The sequence below is a fragment of the Opisthocomus hoazin genome, chromosome 1 (assembly GCF_030867145.1).
Source record: "Opisthocomus hoazin isolate bOpiHoa1 chromosome 1, bOpiHoa1.hap1, whole genome shotgun sequence".
In the NCBI taxonomy this organism is placed as follows: Eukaryota; Metazoa; Chordata; class Aves; order Opisthocomiformes; family Opisthocomidae; genus Opisthocomus; species Opisthocomus hoazin.
The window spans coordinates 37,557,777-37,576,518 of NC_134414.1; the positions used below are offsets into that span (position 1 = coordinate 37,557,777).

The following is an 18,742-nucleotide window of genomic DNA, read 5'->3' on the forward strand; positions in this document are numbered from 1 at the left end:
AACACAAAGAAAAGCTCTGTTACAACTTGCTTTAACAGCAGTTCATCTTTAAATCGGTCTCATGCACTGTGTACTCAGGCTGTTCTCATTTGAGTTAACAACCTTTGGCATTTCAATCAGACTGGAACCAGGGTACAGATCTTCTATGAACCAGAAAGCTGTAACAAGATTCTGCATAGACCCTATTTCATATTTCACTAAGGAGAAATAGATCATAGCAAATGTATCGAATCCAAGTTTTTTCATTGTTTCTCATGACTCCTCTCTCAAGGTTAACGTGGCCAGTTTGAGTAACTTCTTCAATATCTCGAACATAGCCAAGCATTGCCATGGCTCCTTATCAAATATTTTACAAATAAATTATTCTATGCTTATATGTTTATGCTTTCAAAAAGCTAGCATTTCCCAAAGGCTGTAAATTTCCGTGCATTAAGGGGTGTCTGTAGGGTCTAAGAATCCATTCTGACAAGAAATAATCTAAGAATCTAATCTAAGAATATATTCTGACATTTGACTGACATGTATTATGATGAATAGGGATAACGGGGTTGTCACCTTGTTTTGCTGCAGGCTACAGAAGCAAAGAATTAACAAAATAATTCATGTAGAGTGCACAAGTCAAGAACAGCAGTATATCCTGGAATTAACATTACCTTCTACAGCATCCTTGGAGTCGTCATCTTTATCTTCTGTTCCATCACTGTATTTTAAAAATAAAACAAAAATATTAATACAATCCAATATATGCACAATAAATGTAGTCAATCCTAAAACTGTCATGAAGGTTAAAGCACAGGAAGATCATAAAAGACTTAAGAAGTGATCATGAAAAGCAGCTTTGCTTCTCACACCATTTCATGCTGGAAACGGATTTATCAGCTTCACAAGATTTGCTATTAGGGATAGAAGGGAGAAGAGAGAAACAAAAGAAGGGTGTTAAAAAGAAGGACTGTAATATGAAGACACTTTTAAATTAGAAGAAAACTTGTTGATTCTAATTAAGGAGGACAGTTTAGTTTTGTTTCATATGTGAGAAGGCTGAGCCATCTTATGTCACAGGTATGAAGAGCTATACGTTATTCAAAGCTCCAAGTCATAGGTGTTCTACAAAAGTCAATTACCAAGCAATTTTGAAAGCTTCCACAAGCTAGAGGGAAAAAACAGAAATCCTGTAGGAAGCAAGCTCTAGTTTGCATGAGAAAGTAAATCTAAAGACTTGTAAAACTGCAAGCAATAACATGCATAAAAGGGACCTTTTGTTTTGCAAGCAGAACACATTCACCAGTTTAGCACAGCAAAATTTAACCATTCAGTATGGATTAATTAATGAAAAAATCATATTGTGATTAAGTGAGAAGAGTGTGAATAATATATCGGCACAAAAAAATGCACCATGTTTTTATTTACCAAAATGATGATTTCATGCATTAATTATGAGGAACCCATCTGGTTTATATGTCTCAACTCAACCAACCTGTCTGATGTTGGAAAGGATAAATTCTCCTCATACATATCCCCTTCTAAACCAAGACTGCTCCAGCTACTGCTGTTACCATTACTGCCAGGAGAAGAAGAGAACACAGCTGAACTAGAAAAGAACAATAGCTCAAACTAGAACCTTCATTTTCCTTAAAGCTGTTTTGTCAAGACATTTAACATAAGAGCACTGAAACTTCCTAAACAGGTTTGCTGGAACTGTGTACAAACATGACTGTCCGTGCTATTCAGAGTAGCAATGTGCACAATAATGCAAAACTGCTAAGTTTCAGTACACAAGTGAAAGTATTCATTTGTGCTCATTAATTTTCCAGATCAGTGCCAGCAGTAATTCTGTCCTCAGGTCTAAGCACATTACTTGTTATTTATACAAGCTCAACAATTTCAATCTGATTACTCGCAGGAATACGGATTACAACTATAATATTCACTTAAGGACTAGCTAAGGGTTCATAAAATTATACATTGTGAAGACAACTGCAAAAATAAAATCCTTCCATCTCATTCCAAAAATCCAGTGATGATCTCCAACAGCCTGATAAGAAGGAATTCTTAGAGCAAATAAAAAATATATTTTTTTAAATTCTGAATATTGTTCTATAAGCTGAGTTTTTAAAAGGGGTTTTATAGATCAGTGAAAACAATACTAAAAAGACTATTTCATGATTCATCAACATACTGCATTTATTCCATGACTACATTCAAGTCAATGCAAAGAACTGAAAAAAAGGAGCATGTCCTTACACTGGTATATTTTAGGCACCATAATTAGCAGAACTTACTAAGCCTCTGCTTACGTACAACGTTGAGTGGCTCATATGATTAAATCTGTTCCCCAACTTCATACCTCCCTCAGAGCATGTCCGGAAGCCTTCCAAGAATAGGATTTCAAGACAACCGGCATTCTTTGAGAAAGCTAGATTGCATACTGTAGAAGGTATGACAAGCCATGAAGTAACTCCAGAGAACAACTACTGGAAGAAGATGCTTTCTTCACCTAAGTTCTGTGTGGCTGTTAAAAGCTCTTCTTTTCCACTCATTTCACTCAAGGTAAATTGTAAAATTTAAAGTCACAAATGGTGGAAAGAAGCACTTCAAGAGACAGACATCAATCTCTTTCAAGAGTCTGCCAGTAACGGTACCACCTATTGGTGTCCTTTGCTTTCCAGTATTCCTGCTTGGATCCTAATTTTGAAAGAGTAACAGCAGGTTAGCAAGCCTGCAATATGAACACACAGAGGATTAAAAAAAAACAAAACTAAAAATTGCAGATGCTTCATTCAGCATATTGTTGTTTATTTAGACTACATGTGCAAAGAACAACCAAACAGTTCTCTCATTATACAAAAAAGAAAATTGAAGAGCTGAAGCTTCCAAAGAAACCAACTTGATTTGCAGAGAATGCAAACCTGGTCTTAAGAACATTCTCAAGCTACCATGTGAGACTATCACAGTATATATGAAGTATTACATTTGGTTTTAATTACACATATAGAAAAGATTTAATATACCTTATTGATACCAATACTTTGCTCTCAAACAGCCTCCTTCACTGAAAGTTATTGATGGATAACATAAGCGGAAGTAAAAGCTGCCCCAGTTCTCAGACTACATGAAAAAGTATTTGCAAAATAGCAGAATGACCCGATGCATACTACTAATCTGATTAGGTAAGAGATGAAGATATTTTGCAGAGGTCAAACTTGGTCTAAAATAATCATATATATTGAAACATATGATTATAATGTATAGCAATGTATGAGACTTTTTTGTAATGTGACCTTTATTTTAAGATGCCAAATTAATAGCCTTGAAAATAAAGTCCTGCAACCACAGAACAAGCAGTAAACAAAGGCATCATAATGCTTCTGTAATGCTTCATGCAGCTCTTCAACATGAGCCAGCAGAATAATTACAAGAACAGCTTTCAACTTTTATATATATGCTGTATATATGGGGAGTATAACTCAGATCATCTGCTTTGAGATTCTGCATTATTTACATACAGCCAAAGGCAAGAGGCTGCTGCCCTGAATTATAACCTGACCTGGATGCTCTGATTCATCCCCTGGAAAAGCCTATGTCTATGCCTACACATTAACTATAGAGAAAGCTTAAAGTTAGAAATAAAATAGTCTTAAGTTGCTAACATTAGGTACAAGCACTCCCCTGCATAACTAACTTCAAGTCCACTAAAGAACTTTCATTCCTATTTCCATTCAAATGGAACTGCAGAGATCATGCTCTGATAATTCTTTTCTAGTTGTCATACTCTCCTGTTTACACATAGTTTAATCCTCCGTGAAGTACAATCTTTATATTGATTCAAGATGCAGAGGGCATGTACCACTTCAACAGAGCTACTACAAAAAAATGTCCATTTTTTTTCCTGAATTAAAGCAAGGTAAACTGAAATGGACAACTGTAGCTTGTATTGTTGCGTTGTTTTCTGGGGATTGTGACCCTGTGTTCCAAAAAAATTTCAACTACTGTTAATGGAATCTCTAGATTTATTGTTATGGAGATAATTTTCAAAATGTCCGCTAAAGGAGTCTCCAGTACCAGCATCCATTGAATACTGCGAACAGCCTGGGAAATACTGGGGGAAGTGAGCGGTCCTCCCTCAACAAGCAAAACTCAGTGTTCACTATGCCACTTAATTATATTGTGCCAGCACTACATATTCATCTAATGATACCTAGTACCTCAAAGATGGTACAAGCAGACTTCTGACAGCTTCTTAAACAGAAGTAAGCCACTTGTATTAAGAAATAGCTGCCAGGGGAGCAATGGCACATAGTAGTACATTTAAATGTTTCAAATTGGTATGGTTTACATCTAATTAGCATAACATTTCTTAAACAGATGTCCCTAACCATAAGGAAAAAATACCCAAAATAACAAAATCCCAAACTTTCAACTGTTGTAACTTTGTAATGAATGCCCCCTCTATGACTGAATGGCATTTTCCTGTTTAATAGAACAGTTTATGTTAAAAAAAGGAAATAAAAGCAGTAAATCTTTATCATTGCCATGCAATTTTTTATTTCCTTAGAAGATGCTAACACTGCTCCATAACCGGTGTTCTTGGTGAATCTTCTTTTGTTACAGCAGGTCTCCCCCCATCCCCCATTTTTTACTCAGGGCAATAAGCCCAGACCCTATCACTTCCACCTGTAAAAACCTCAGCAACATGAACACACGCATGTGCTGTTACCATCCACAGTTAATTTTGCAAAACTAGCTAATCAATTTGCACATGCCAGTTTCTTCTGCCAACACCTTGCTATCCAAACTACACCTCTCTTTCTCTGAGTAAAATGCTAATTTAGATCATTCCTCCTCTAGTGAGCCACAAATTTTCTTGCAAGTTATAGAAATTACTTTCTTTTCATTTAAATCTGTTTTGGAGATGATCAAAGAACAACAAATATAACTTGGGCACTACAGTTCCAGCAATTTTTTCATACATTTTTTTTTTCCCCCCAACATCAACTAACCTGTATTTTTTTCACTATTTGGAACTTCCAATATGCGGAATATTCTTCCCTATACCCTGAATTTCATCATGTAAGTCTAACTCATTTTCACTCATTCAACAGATGATGTTTTCTTCAAACAACTTTAAGGTAATGTATTCTCTTAAAAATTATTCATTTGTATGTGATAAGTTATAGTAGTGGTTTGATTAAAATATTTAGTTAAGCAAAACATGAAAAATATCGTAGACATTTCAATGAGCAGTTTCACCTTAGTACCAAATAACCTATATGTACATTACATAAGGAAGCAGATCTCCCATATATTCTTTAATCTCAGTGATGCTGGAAGTACTAACTAAAAAGAAAAAAAAAAACACCCCTCTTCCATTTCTGCTATTCTTCAACAGAAATGCTGAACTTCCTACAGTAACTTTCTAAGTGGTCTATCAATCATAAAAAACTAAATTTACTCATTCTTCATATATTCCTTATATAGGAGTTCAGGCCAAAACTCTCAATATGATTTTCCTTGGCAACAGGCAGAAACACTCTATATATTTAAAATGACTATTCTAACCTTTGTTAGTGATCAATCAACCAGAGGAAGCGTAGCGAGCAGCTCTGTGGAAAAAGTTACTACCCTGAACAGGTAAGTTCCAATATTACACACCTGTAAGCTTGTGGTTAGTAGTACATAAGTACTCCACCAATATCAGTTAGAAAAGCTTATAAATTCAAGTCCCAAAAAGGACAAAAATAGCTGTTAAAGCTCCTCATGCAAATTAAGCTCATATTACTTCTTTTCAAGAATAGATGAATTTATATAAAACACAAATTCTCAATGATTAAGTTTTAACATTTCAGAGTACAACTTATAAACAGTACTTTGAAGTTGTATTTCTTATATGGTGGTTGTTTTTAAAACACCTGCATCTTTTGTTAATACTTAAATTATGTATGTACAGTTGTACTTCATGTGACTCCCTGACATCAACAGCAATGCATACTCCACATATTTTAGAGTGTGTAGTATGAACATTTGTGGGCAACAACATTTCGTAAGAAGACACAAACATCATATTAGAACCATTTTTATTAAAAGTCATTGTGTGTTGAAGGCACAATAATCTCTTCTCCCCCAGCCCTCAGGAGAAAACCACTTGATGCCAAGTTATTTGATGTCAAGATAACCGTTTAACTACACTAACATGTTTATAATTACCTGTCACTCAAGTGAAGAAAACTGCTGCTCTCATCAGGATGTTCATCTTCAAAGCTTAGATTGGACCAGCTCCCAGTGCTATCCTCACCAATACTAAGACTCAGCTGCTGGCTAACAATAGATTCAACAGAGTGAAATCCTTCTCTTCCAACGGAGCTATACAAAAATTTAAGAAAAAAACATCACTGCATTTCATGCCAACCTGTGTTAGTTCATTTACAGCAATTTAACACCACTTCAAAGACATTAAATTCCAAGAAAAAAAAGGGGGAGGGGGCATTCATTAATTTGTACGCTACTCTCAACACCAGAAATGGAGCAACCACATGAATTTTTAATTTCAACAGGCTTAGGTCAGAGATTGCTATTTGGAATTCTGTCACTGGAAGACAACGGGAGCGGCACAAATAATTCTCTCATTTGGAAGATTATTTGCTGTAAAGCACAGAGGGTATTGTAGCCTTACAAACTGTACATGAGGGTACACTTTTCAAGCAGAAGACTTACCATTTTTGAACTTGCTCATCATATGACAGTTTGGCTATTTTCCCCTGCCTGCTTTCGGTACAACCAGTTAGGTGGCTTGCTGTTGTAGGCAAAGTGCTTAAGTACGCGCTGGTGTTTAAAATGTTAGGATTCCATTTTTTAAAAAGGTCTTTCTATAGATAAGGATTTGCCTTCCTGCTTCAAGAAAGTGTAGCAACAAGACTTGTACAAAACTCTTCCCTCAGGAAATAAACTTAAATTTTTTATCCAAAAAACAATCAAATAGGTACGCTCAATAAAAGGTAGTCTTTAGAAGTCACTTCAAAAGATCCACTTTGATAACTTGACAGAAGTTTGAACTCCTTATTAAAAAGGTTACATATGAGAACATGCAGTTATGAACAAACTCTCAGGAGCAAACTGTGATTATCTATCTACACATGAAATGGTAGAAAGTTCAAGAAAAATTATCATCCTACTACCACCACAGCAAGCAGCCACTGTAACATTCACTATTTGGAAAGCCAGCCTTAACTATACCAGTGACAACTCCTTGCCCCAGCAAGCACGAATCTGTGCAGACAAATATGTAGCTTGAATTGGAACCCATCTGGGTAATACCAAGGTGCTTTTTCCCCCATTTTTATATACAGTTATACCAGCACTAGCAGCAGTTCTTTTCACCACACAAGGCAGCTTCTCAAGAAACATATGCATTGCATACCATACATTAGATGACAATGTAAGAAGCATTTGTAAATTTTGTCATGGTAAAGCCCTCATATTGCCTCCTTATCACAGATATAATAAACAGTATCTCTTCGAACCTTGCATTTTATTGCTGTCATATTCTAATTAGAATTTTTAAATCCAGGAACAAAGCATCATCTTTGACACTGTACATATAGAAAAACATCACCACATTACTTCGTACTCAGTGTGTAACAAAAAAAAAAAGACTCAACTCTGTTGTGCAGAGAGCCACAATATACATCTTATGAGCACTTCTATGCTGCTTGTATGCATGTGTTTCATATCAAACCACGAAAAATTTAGTTCAGTCCTACTGTGGCCTTTAGCCACTGAACACATAAAAATCAAATTTATTATTCATCACGATGCTCCTCTAGAAACCAGGAAAAGAAACTTGTAGACAGTGAGAGGAATTCTCACACAAAAAAGGTAGGAAAATAAGGATTCCTATAAATTGGAAAGAGCAATATGGTAAAGATTGTTCTTGGACCTGAAGAAGAGGAGATCTCAAGTCAGGAGGACAGGAGAAGTGCCTGAGGACTGGAGGAAAGCCACTGTCACACCGATCTTCAAAAAGGGCAAGAAGGAGGACCCAGGGAACTACAGGCCGGTCAGCCTCACCTCCATCCTGGGAAAGGTGATGGAGCAGCTCATTCTGGAGGTCATCATTAAGCAAGTGGAGGAAAAGGAGGTTATCAGGAGTAGTCAGCATGGATTCACCAAGGGGAAATCACGCTGGACCAATCTGATAGCTTTCTGTGATGGCATGACTGGCTGGGTAGATGAGGGCAGAGCCGTGGACGTTGTCTACCTCGACTTCAGCAAAGCTTTCAACACAGTCTCCCATAACATCCTCCTAGGCAAGCTCAGGAAGTATGGGCTGGATGAGTGGTCGGTGAGGTGGATTGAGAACTGGCTGAATGGCAGAACTCAGAGGGTTGTCATCAGCGGCGCTGATGTTACCAGTTGGAGGCTGGTAACTAGTGGTGTCCCCCAGGGGTCAGTACTGGGCCCAGTCTTATTCAACTTCTTCATCAATGACCTGGATGAAGGGACAGAGTGTACCCTCAGCAAGTTTGCTGATGACCCAAAACTGGGAGGAGTGGCGGATACACCAGAAGGCTGTGCTGCCATTCAGTGAGACCTGGACAGTTCAGTGAGACCTGGACAGGCTGGAAAGTTGGGCAGAGAGGAACCTGATGAAGTTCAACATGGGCAAATGCAGGGTCCTGCTTTTGGGGAGGAACAACCCCATCCACCAGTACAGGCTCATGGCAGACCTGCTGGAGAGCAGCTCTGAGGGACCTGAGTGTCCTGGTGGACGACAGGTTGACCAGGAGCCAGCAGTGTGCCCTGGCTGCCAAGAAGGCCAATGGCATCTAAGAGGAGTGTGGCCAGCAGGTCGAGGGAGGTTCTCCTCCCCTTCTACTCTGTCCTAGTGAGGACCCATCTGGAGTCCTGTGTCCAGTTCTGGGCTCCCCAGTTCAAGAAAGATGAGGAGCTACTGGAGAGAGTCCAGCAAAGGGCTACGAGGATGATGAGGGGACTGGAGCATCTCGCCTACAAGGAAAGGCTGAGGGAGCTGGGCTTGTTCAGCCTGAAGAAGAGAAGGCTGCGAGGGGACCTAATAAATGCTTATAAATATCTGAAGGGTGGGTGTCAGGAGGATGGGGCCAAGCTCTTTTCAGTGGTGCCCAGCAACAGGACAAGGGGCAATGGCCACAAACTGAGGCACAGGAAGTTCTGTCTGAACATGAGGAAGAACTTATTCCTTTGAGGGTGATGGAGCACTGGAAGAGATTGCCCAGGGAGGTTGTGGAGTCTCCTTCTCTGGAGATATTCAAGACCCGCCTGGACAAGGTCCCGTGCAGCCTGCTGTAGGTGACCCTGCTTTGGCAGGGGGGTTGGACTAGATGACCCACAGAGGTCCCTTCCAACCCCTAACATTCTGTGATTCCCTCTCACCACTGCATAGTCTGTTTTAAGAAACAGTTGCTGTTTACCACAAGGTTACTGTGACACCTATTTCCTATTTATAGGCTTGTTAAAGGAAACAGTATGTTAGCCTCTCCTAAATACATAAGAATTTGAAAGTCAGTTCCTTGTCTACTGTACTGCACTGTTTTATAAGCTAAAGTGTGTTATAGTAAGTTGTTTCTTCTTAAAGGCTTGTGAGGTTTTTCTCAATAATAAAAATACTATCACAACACAGTTATAATCAATATAAAGCCGTCATACTGTAAAGCAATGGCTAGTTTGGCCAGTACCAGATGCTGATCCTACTGACAACAGCAAAAATAAGTTACTTTTATTTTTTAGCACAGAAGAGGAAATACAGGTAGGGAACAAACTTGGATTCTGTTGTGGCTCACAAATCAACAAAACCCATAAGGTCTACTATTCTCTACTGCAGGTAAAAATAACAGTATTTAAAGTTGAAATAAGAAATTTTACTTCTCAGTCACCTACTGGAACACATGCATGCTGATACACATAGAAATCCTGGTTTCAAGCTCCCACAGGTGCAAAGTGTAGTATTTTTCTAGTTCTGAATCATTTAAATATTACCAGAAGAATAAAAAGAAAACCTTCAGAACATAAAGTGTATATTTCTAAAAAAAATTTTTAAAACTAAAATTCCTTCTGAGCACATATTCGTATTAACAATCCTTCTTTTTCTGGTATAGAATGCAATAAATAAGAGAAAATTAACATTACCTTATGTTAACTGCCTGACCAATATTAGTCATAGCTGATGTCATTATTTCAGTAGTAAGACTTTCAGCAAAACTGACTCCATCTTGTCCAATACCACTGTCAGCAGTCAGACTTGTGTAACTCAGCTCTCCTTCTGCTTTTTCTACGGCCGCAGTAGCCCCCTTGTCAGAAAACGCTGTCTTCTGTTCTACATCAATGTGAATTTTAGGAATATCAAGCTGAAACACTCTTGATTTTTGACAGGCACCACCCAATCCAGAAGGAAGAAAATGTCTCACTGGAATGGAGGATTCCTGCACGGGTAGATGATGAGATGTGCTTTCTGTACAGTATCGATGTTCTTTCATACTGCAGCATCTGCAGACAGTTCCAGAAAAAGGAGACAGTTTTTCAGTATACGAGAGCCTCTCCCCATTTTTTCTGTTTTCAGCCACATGGAGAACAGCCGACTCTAAACTCATTTCTAGAGTATCATCTGCTACTTTCCTAGCATATTGTTCTATAGCTTGAACTATGCCTTCACTGTAGCCATTTTCATTTAAACTGCCCGTACTATGATACAGTTTATGGTCTGGGGAGAAAGGAAGAAACGTCCTAGAAAATGTTGTTTTAATCAGATCTCCTGTGACTTCATCAAATTCAGTCTTTTTATATAGACAGGAATCCGTTAGAGACTTTGGCAAACTCACTCCCGACATTTTCAGTTTCTTCCTGACATCACAAGTGATACTGCGAGCAAGGGATTCTGAAAAATGTAACAAGTCTGTACATTCTGTTCTCTGTGTGCTGATACTCCTTTTGTATGCTTGGTCTTCACAGCGATGAATGCTTCTTTTCACTTGCTGTACTGTCTCTTCATTCACGGTTTTGATCAGCTCCAGCTTACCATTCACCTGTGCGTTTTGCCCAGGAAATGTCTTTCTGTTGTATCTCAATTTGTTTTTTCTAGCAGCTTGCTGTAAGCCTGATTTGATAGACCTGTAAGCAAGCCTGCTAGCATACTGATCCATTAACAGCTCAGCATTACCACCTTCTCTTTTCAAAACTCGAATAATATGATCTGCGTATTCATCAGTCACGCTTTCACAGCTTGGGTATTTGGAAGTCAAACCTGTCACACCTGAACCTTGTGGTAAAGCAAGTACAGATGAGTCTCTCTCCCCCAGCCCCTGGTCTCGCACTGGACCGCACTGTTCTTTGGAACTAAAATCTTTATCGCCTTTTCTGAGGTGAAGGCAATCCACCTGACAGTTAACCCGCTTCAACCTCAACAGTTTACAATGCCTTGATTTCACTATTTTCTTGGCCTCATTGATGACTTTTCCTGCCATATCACCTGCATAACTCCATAAAGAATTGCACGTCTCTTCTGGGATATTTATAAATGCAGTATATCCACATCTCTTGTTTTGCATACCCAACTGAACCTGTCTATCAGCTTCTCTTTCATTTGTTTTACCATCTAAAAGGGACGCAGCCGTTTCAGTCGCTACCAAAATTATACGGCTAGCTAAGCAATCTGCATACCGAATCGTTTTTTCTGAACGCTCCTCTTTCTCAACAGGCATTTCAGAATGATCTTCATCTTCGCTACTTTCCACTTCTTCAGAAAGCGACCGCATGAGTTTCAGCATAAATTCCTCATTTTCCAAAGAGTCGTGTTTAGTTTCAGACAAACCAGAAACGGATGGATTGTACGGTGTAGAAGGTGGTGTTGCAGGTGCAAATTCCTTTGCTAATTCTCCCTTGAGTTTCTTCGACAGTTTTCTTAGGTTTCTTTCAGAACTACCTTGACATGGCACTAAAGGAGTTGGTGGGGGTGTATCAGGCATTACACAGGTATTTTCATCTTTGAGATTTGATTTATCTTCCATCTGCAAAGCATCTTCACTACCAAACATCACTGAAAAGCTATTTGCATGCAGAAAACAATCAGCCTGCCTGTAAGTCAAAGGTCCTGACGATGGTTTCTGAGTATCACGGGATTTTGAAGGCTTGTTCAAGCATGTTATTGAGCAGCTTCCTGTGTCAGTAAAGTCCTCGAGAACATGCCTAGCAGAAGTCACAGTGGAAGAAGGTGGTGGTGATTTTGAAGAAAACCTGTGTCCTTTTTGTTCCTGCCAACAATCTTTAGATTCTGAAAAACACTGAACAGAATGAGCTGGAGTAAGAAGAAATTTACATGGATTATTCAAAGACATCTGTTGTTGTTCCGCAATTATAGAAACATTACTTTGTTTCTCAGCCTCCTGCTTCTTTATCACACATTGTTCTTTTCTACTGATACCTGCGCAAGTCTGTGAGCTCGCATTACATGCTAAATTCTCACTAGTGCTGCATAACACAGTTTTACTTTCATCCACAGATTGTTTTATGACATACTTGGCCAAGTGATCTGCAAACATATTCTTGGGGAAATCTTCACCAATACATCGCACGTTAGGTTTTTTATCTACTATTTTTCTTGTTAAAAAATCTGTACACTCTTCTACCGCCTTCGTTACTCTAGATGAGGTTATGGCTTCATAAGCTTCATTTACTATCATATCTACCATAGTTCCAGAGAAAGTATTAATGCCTTTTGACCCAGTTGTTAACTCTGAATTATTGTTCATTCCAGATCTGTTATTTTTTTGTTTGGTATCATTTTGGTTATGTAAGACCGCTGGATTTTCAGTACTTTGATTGTGATCTGAAGTTAGGTATACATTTCTGAAAGCAGCAACTTCCTCCTCTCTCTTTCTGCTTGTGAAAAATGGATGAGTGGAGTCTTTGTATATTTTCATATTGTCATCAGAATTTGGAGCAGTGGGTATTTTTGCTTTATAAGCATCAGAGGAAACCTGACGTTGACAAAGAGCTCTTCCAGCTAAGGGCACAGGTATTGAACTTACAACACCAGAGGTGCAAAAAAGAGCTTGCTGTACTGTATATTCCTTCCTGGAATCTTGGATTGGCTTCACCGCTATCCTGTCATTAAAATTAGGAAAAACTGTGGAAGTCCGCGTTGACTCTAACATACTTTCTGCACTCACATATTTAATGTTGTCCATGGAAACACTAATGGCTGCTTGTGTTGTGAAGGTCACATCAACCTGAGATAGTTCAATAAAGGCCTCCTGAATGACAGATTCAGACAAATCTCTGGCATAGGATCTTACCACTTTGTCTTCATAATCAAATGATGAAGGCTGCACCGCTGTAGGTGTCGATGGATACGAAAACTGGCATACTTCCATGATTCCTTCAAACACAAGTTCTTCAGCAAGGTCCGCCGCAAACCGTGCAACGGCGTTGGTAAATATTTGTTTCTTTACGTGCCGCAGTTCTTTCAAAGCGCCAGTTATAGCTTCACTCACCAAAAAGTTTGCTATCCCATTAATGGCACGCTCCTTCAGGGAGATTGCTCTACGTCTTCCAATCTCATAAAAAGCCATCTGAAAGACCGAAGAAGTCAACCTAGCAGCCAACTGACAAAGTGCATTGGTGCACGAAGAAACGCCTTTCTGCAGGTCTTTAAATGCACTGCCAAAACTTCTCTCAACTAATTCAGCTGCAAATTTTTGAATGCTATCTCTAATCATTAATGACTTATGTTTAGATTTCGCTTGCTTATCTGGCTCCTTACCAGCTTTCATTCCGAGACCTGCAGCTTGACCTTTTTCTTCTTTGAAAGCAATCCCTTTGTGCTTCGAATCATTACCTGCACATACTTGTTCTGATGAGGACTCAGAATGAAAAACAGAACCCAGTATTTCAAATGAAACACTATCAGCATATGCTGAATAACTATTATAAACTGCATCATGGTGATTTTGACCTGTCCCGTCTCCACCAATGTTAATTCGACATAAACATTCAGAAGAACCACAGCTCCCTAGTGGACTGAAAGCCGATGATCTAATAGGGCTGAACAAGCCTCCGTTCTCTTCCCCTGATGTTTTAACTGGGCGAGGGGAATCCGGGACATCAAAGACACTGCTATATGGTGATTCTGGTTTACGAGGAGTTGGTTTCCTTACATTGGCTGGGAGAGTGGGACGATCAGACTTGAATTTCTGAGGATTCATTGTAACGCTTGCAGAAGACAATTGTTCGTGTGCAGTCCTCCTTTTCTGGGAGGGATTCCCTAGGATGGGATCCCTAATAACTTTACAAGAGTTTTCCAAGGCTTGCTCCAGCTCAAACTGATCAAAACTATCAAAAAATTCACTTACTTCTGAGTCTGAATCCTCTATACCGTCTTTCACTACTGGAATTTTTGGCAGCTGAAGTTTTGCCTTCAAGCTTTTTTGATACCCTTCTTCATCTAAGAAGATGATGGGGCTTGGGCTGGAGCAATCTGACTCAGAGGATTCAGCTGGAGAGGAAGAAAACAATGTTTTACATAAAAAATTAACACTTTGACCAGAAGGATTATATGGCTTATAAAAACTCCTTTGTATCCAAGGATCAGAAATTGAGGTTGTAACTGAATTTTTCACTGAGGACAGTTCCTTAAGTCCCAAAATATCAATCAAAGTAGAAGATCTGGCAGATGATTTTCGACGTGCAGAACCCACAGGGATCTTTGAGTCAACAGCTTCTAAATATTGAGCAGGCATGGTCTGTGAAGCAGCATCTCGATGGTTTCGAGAACTCAAGCTGCACGCACCTGAAAAGAAAAAAAAAGAAAAAAAGATTGCTTCAAAATCAAATTCCACAGAATTACAGAAAACTGGGGATAGATTTTAACAGAAACAGCTTGGTTTGTTATTGTTGCAATATTCTAGCAGATCTTTAACGATTAAAGCAATCTTTCATTTTTTTCAAGTCCTATTATACTAATCTAATCACTGACAAACATTTTTTAGCATATGCAGTAGAACAAGATTCTATTTGATCTGCATCTGACATCAAGACTAGAATCTTTGGTTTACGAGTTCATAAAGTGTTGTGAAACGAACAGCAAAAAACCAGAAATTTCAACTGCATAAGATCCCTTTGCAAAATACTATTAATGTAGAAAAATAACTATTTATTTACATTTACTTTCTCATGAAATCCCAACAGTCTAAATTTCAGTTAACAATTTCTGCAATCAACAGCATGCAAGAGCTTTACCAGTACTTTGTATCTTTGAAGGCTCATCTTCATCTAAGTGTTCAAAAGCAGTGACAAAATCATCCTCAATTGAAGAAACTGACTGATTAGTGTCATCATCTTCTCCGTGGGATGTCTCCGCTTGATGTTTTTGCGATGAGTTTATCTCCACTGTGTATCTTATGCCTGTGGTATACTTGCTCATCAAGGTAAATATATAACCAACTTTGATCCTTGGGAATGAAGGAGACAGTCTCATCACACAGAACACTTCAGGAAGTCGATTCTTGAAAAAGAGAGCAAAAGGAAAACAAACAGAATAATCTCAGAATGATTTCCACTGTCAGGAGTAGCAAGGGATTCCTTCAATGCATTTTTATGAACAGTAACCTATTTTCAAGATAAGAAAGCGAATGGAACAGTTTGTGTAGAGTGACAGTTAAAATCACTTATTTTCATAACTTCTGCATTCTAAATAAATAATTGCAATAAAACAAACAAAAAAAAAAGTTGTGTAATACAACCCTGATAATACGTACTCAATAATCCACTAAAGAATGCATGTTAAAAATCTGTAGAGCAAGACAGTATTTCAAAGCATGTTTATGTTCAATAGTACTTCAGTTCACAGGATATTTGTTTCTTCAAGGTATTTTTTACCTTGTATGCAACATAGTTAAGTTTAACATGCATGATTAGTCAATATGGCTTTAAAAAGTTTGCTTTAACAACATTTATAACTGGAAATGATATAATTAACGTAATAATAATATTGGAAATCATATTGAAATAAAAATAATGGAAATTATGTAATTAATAGCATTTATAGTTGTACATAATTTTGTAGGAAGAAAAGAGCTCACTGAGTTTTACCAACATCTGACATTCTCCTAATTTTTGGCACCTCCATTTCAAGAAGAGAAGTGTGCCGAGGATGAAAGCTTTGTCTGAGCAGAGCAGAGAGGTAACCTGACAAGTTTCGTCTTCTTTCCAAATTGGCAGCGAAAGGGACTATAATTGCCTAGCAGAAGCAAGCGTTCAGCACCATAATTAAGTACTTGTTAATTTTTTTCTGTTAATAATACAGCATTTGAAAGCACCAAGTTTATTTTGAGATTTTTCTAACATTCATTTTAAAGAAATTGCAGAAATATAACAACATTAATACTACTGTGGCTAAGATGGTCCAAAGACAAAAGCAAGACAGGGTGTGATATGACTGAACTCTTTATGAGGCCAAATGTAATGCTTCTTTAACCAAGACACACAAGAAGACACATAATGCTTACCTGATGTTTCACAACATAAGGTTTTTCCACGGTTTTCTTTACATCTTTTAGAAATATAACCTCATTTTCTTTTAGTTTGCACAACTGGAGCGATTTCAGAACATCTGGGAGCTCTGCAGAAACAGCTGCCAACTCCTGATTTAAATACACAAACACAATGAGAATACAAAGTGAAAAAAACAACATGTAAATGATAGTAGGTTTGATCTCCTATTCCGCTAAATAGTAACAGTTGCTGATTTTGGTAAAGCTTCTCTTTTCTTCCCTATTTCTTGCCCCGTCCCCCACTTATTCTCTCGAATTGTGGTGTAAAGCTCGTGTAAACAAGCTTTAATTCAGTCCAAACTCATCTCCAGCTCACTCTTCTACCAGAAGAAATTCCACCGTTTCTCATGGGCCAGAAGAGGCTTAGAAGTCACAAAGTAGAATCTTGTAAGCCCTGAAAAGCAGCTGCACATCCTAAAAGGTACACAACTACAAAGAGAACACTGAACTTGGCTAATAATGATTCCCAGTGGATCTCTACATGCTCTTAGTGTGCTTAACTGGAATGGCTGTTTTGCCCCCTGTTACAAACACAGCAACAAAGCGCTGCTTTGAGCATGATCTTGGATAACTTTTAGACTTATCTAATATAGGAAAGGCCTACGAAAGATTTACAATTTTTTTTAAACAGTCTAAACACTACTGATCGATATGGTACAAAGCAAGTCCCCGTAAACCTACTCAGCCCAAATTTCTACAAATTCTAACTCTAGACAATCGAATAGTTCTTACCCATACTTGAATGTCTAGCCCTATTATCATTTGATTAATTAGCAACATTGATGCAACTTTGAATATAAATGGATTCAGAGTTTGTTTTTCTTTTTTTAAAGATCAAACTATTACAGCAATCTCTACTAAGACCTAGACAGAGTAGAAGTGTGGAACTGCACTGTAAACAAGTATGTAACAGATTATACTGATGTGTAAATTGCACAGGAAAGTTAAATCCTCAGCTTCTTAAAATGGCACAGCACAACCCCACTACTATGCTATGCTTCCCCTTTTAAAATAACATTTCCTTATCTAACTGTCCAGAATAATATCTTAAGGCATAACTGTAATACTAACTCCTGGTCCCCCACCAGCAATTCACAGCCAGCAGTCAATTCAGTAAAGTTTTAGCTTTGCAGATGACAATTGTACCATATTAATAAGCAGAACTCTACTAAGGAGAAGGTTACAAACCAAAATGCTTTTACACACAGGTTTTTAACAAAAAAAAAAAAAAAACAAAAACAAACAAAAAACAACCCACACCACAAAAAACACTACCAACCCTCCCTCCCTGAACACCACACACACGAAACAAATCCCCCTCCATTTAAGTAAGTTGTTCCAGACCATTCTAATACAAAGATTGACCCAGGTAATATTTTAAATATATATAAAACACCAATGATCACATTAAAATAATTATTTTCAATTATATTTAAAAACTTAAGTTTTTAAATGCTCGATACATATATTTTGTTTACATATAATACCAAAATTCCTCCATCTAAAAACCAGGTACTATTTAGAAGAAATCACCTGTGCTAAAGAACACTGTTTTCCAATATAGCTAGATATGTACCATACCTGCAAATGAGCAGTACCCATCTCTTCAGCAAAAGCTATAAATGTAAGCTGTAAAATAAATACATGAACATATTGAAGTAAAGAACTCTTTGGTTTTCTGCAGACATTTAAGAGTTAAAAATTCCGCAGGCTTTACCGTAAAGCTTCATTCTACTGCCACAAAAACTATACCTTAGGGTAGCATAGCTTGCTGAAACAGTAGCACAGTGTTACATACAGAATAGTAACGCTACACTATTTGACCTGTGACAGGTCAGATCAGACTAAAGAGCAGGTGCAACATTTAAAACTGACTACACAGAAATTTTTCTAGTGGACTACTGGCTGGTATACACTGAGCAACACATACAAGCTTCATTACATCTGTTAAAATAAACATGATTTTGCCAAGAGTGGTGCTCATCTGTCCTTGCTTCAGGCTGGACACATATAAAACAGTTCCAGTCTGAAATCTGTCTATGTTAACAAACTATGATACATTTGGATATACTGAAGACAGCATAATGCCAACACATTATACAATTTACCATGTAAATTGATTAGCCTAAGGCCAAAACACAACAGACTACTTACACCGCATGTTAGCA

General features: G+C 38.0%; 1 protein-coding gene across 5 annotated transcripts in view; it reads right to left on the bottom strand.

Moving 5' to 3' along the window:
• AKAP11 (A-kinase anchoring protein 11) overlaps nt 1–18,742 on the bottom strand; it is a 48,026-nt gene that overhangs the window by 15,004 nt on the left and 14,280 nt on the right. Inside the window, exons 4-11 of one of the 5 annotated variants that reach the window (XM_075422425.1) lie at nt 18,156–18,203; nt 16,530–16,664; nt 15,262–15,526; nt 13,320–14,812; nt 10,159–12,305; nt 6,202–6,357; nt 1,475–1,588; nt 654–700 (exon numbers count right to left, since the gene is read on the bottom strand). In XM_075422425.1, coding sequence (XP_075278540.1) covers nt 654–700; nt 1,475–1,588; nt 6,202–6,357; nt 10,159–12,305; nt 13,320–14,812; nt 15,262–15,526; nt 16,530–16,664; nt 18,156–18,203 — 4,405 coding nt within the window. Of the gene's footprint in view, nt 1–653; nt 701–1,474; nt 1,589–6,201; nt 6,358–10,158; nt 14,813–15,261; nt 15,527–16,529; nt 16,665–18,155; nt 18,204–18,742 lie in introns of all 5 variants that reach the window. The other 4 variants (XM_075422397.1, XM_075422406.1, XM_075422389.1 and 1 more) reach the window with 4 other exon arrangements.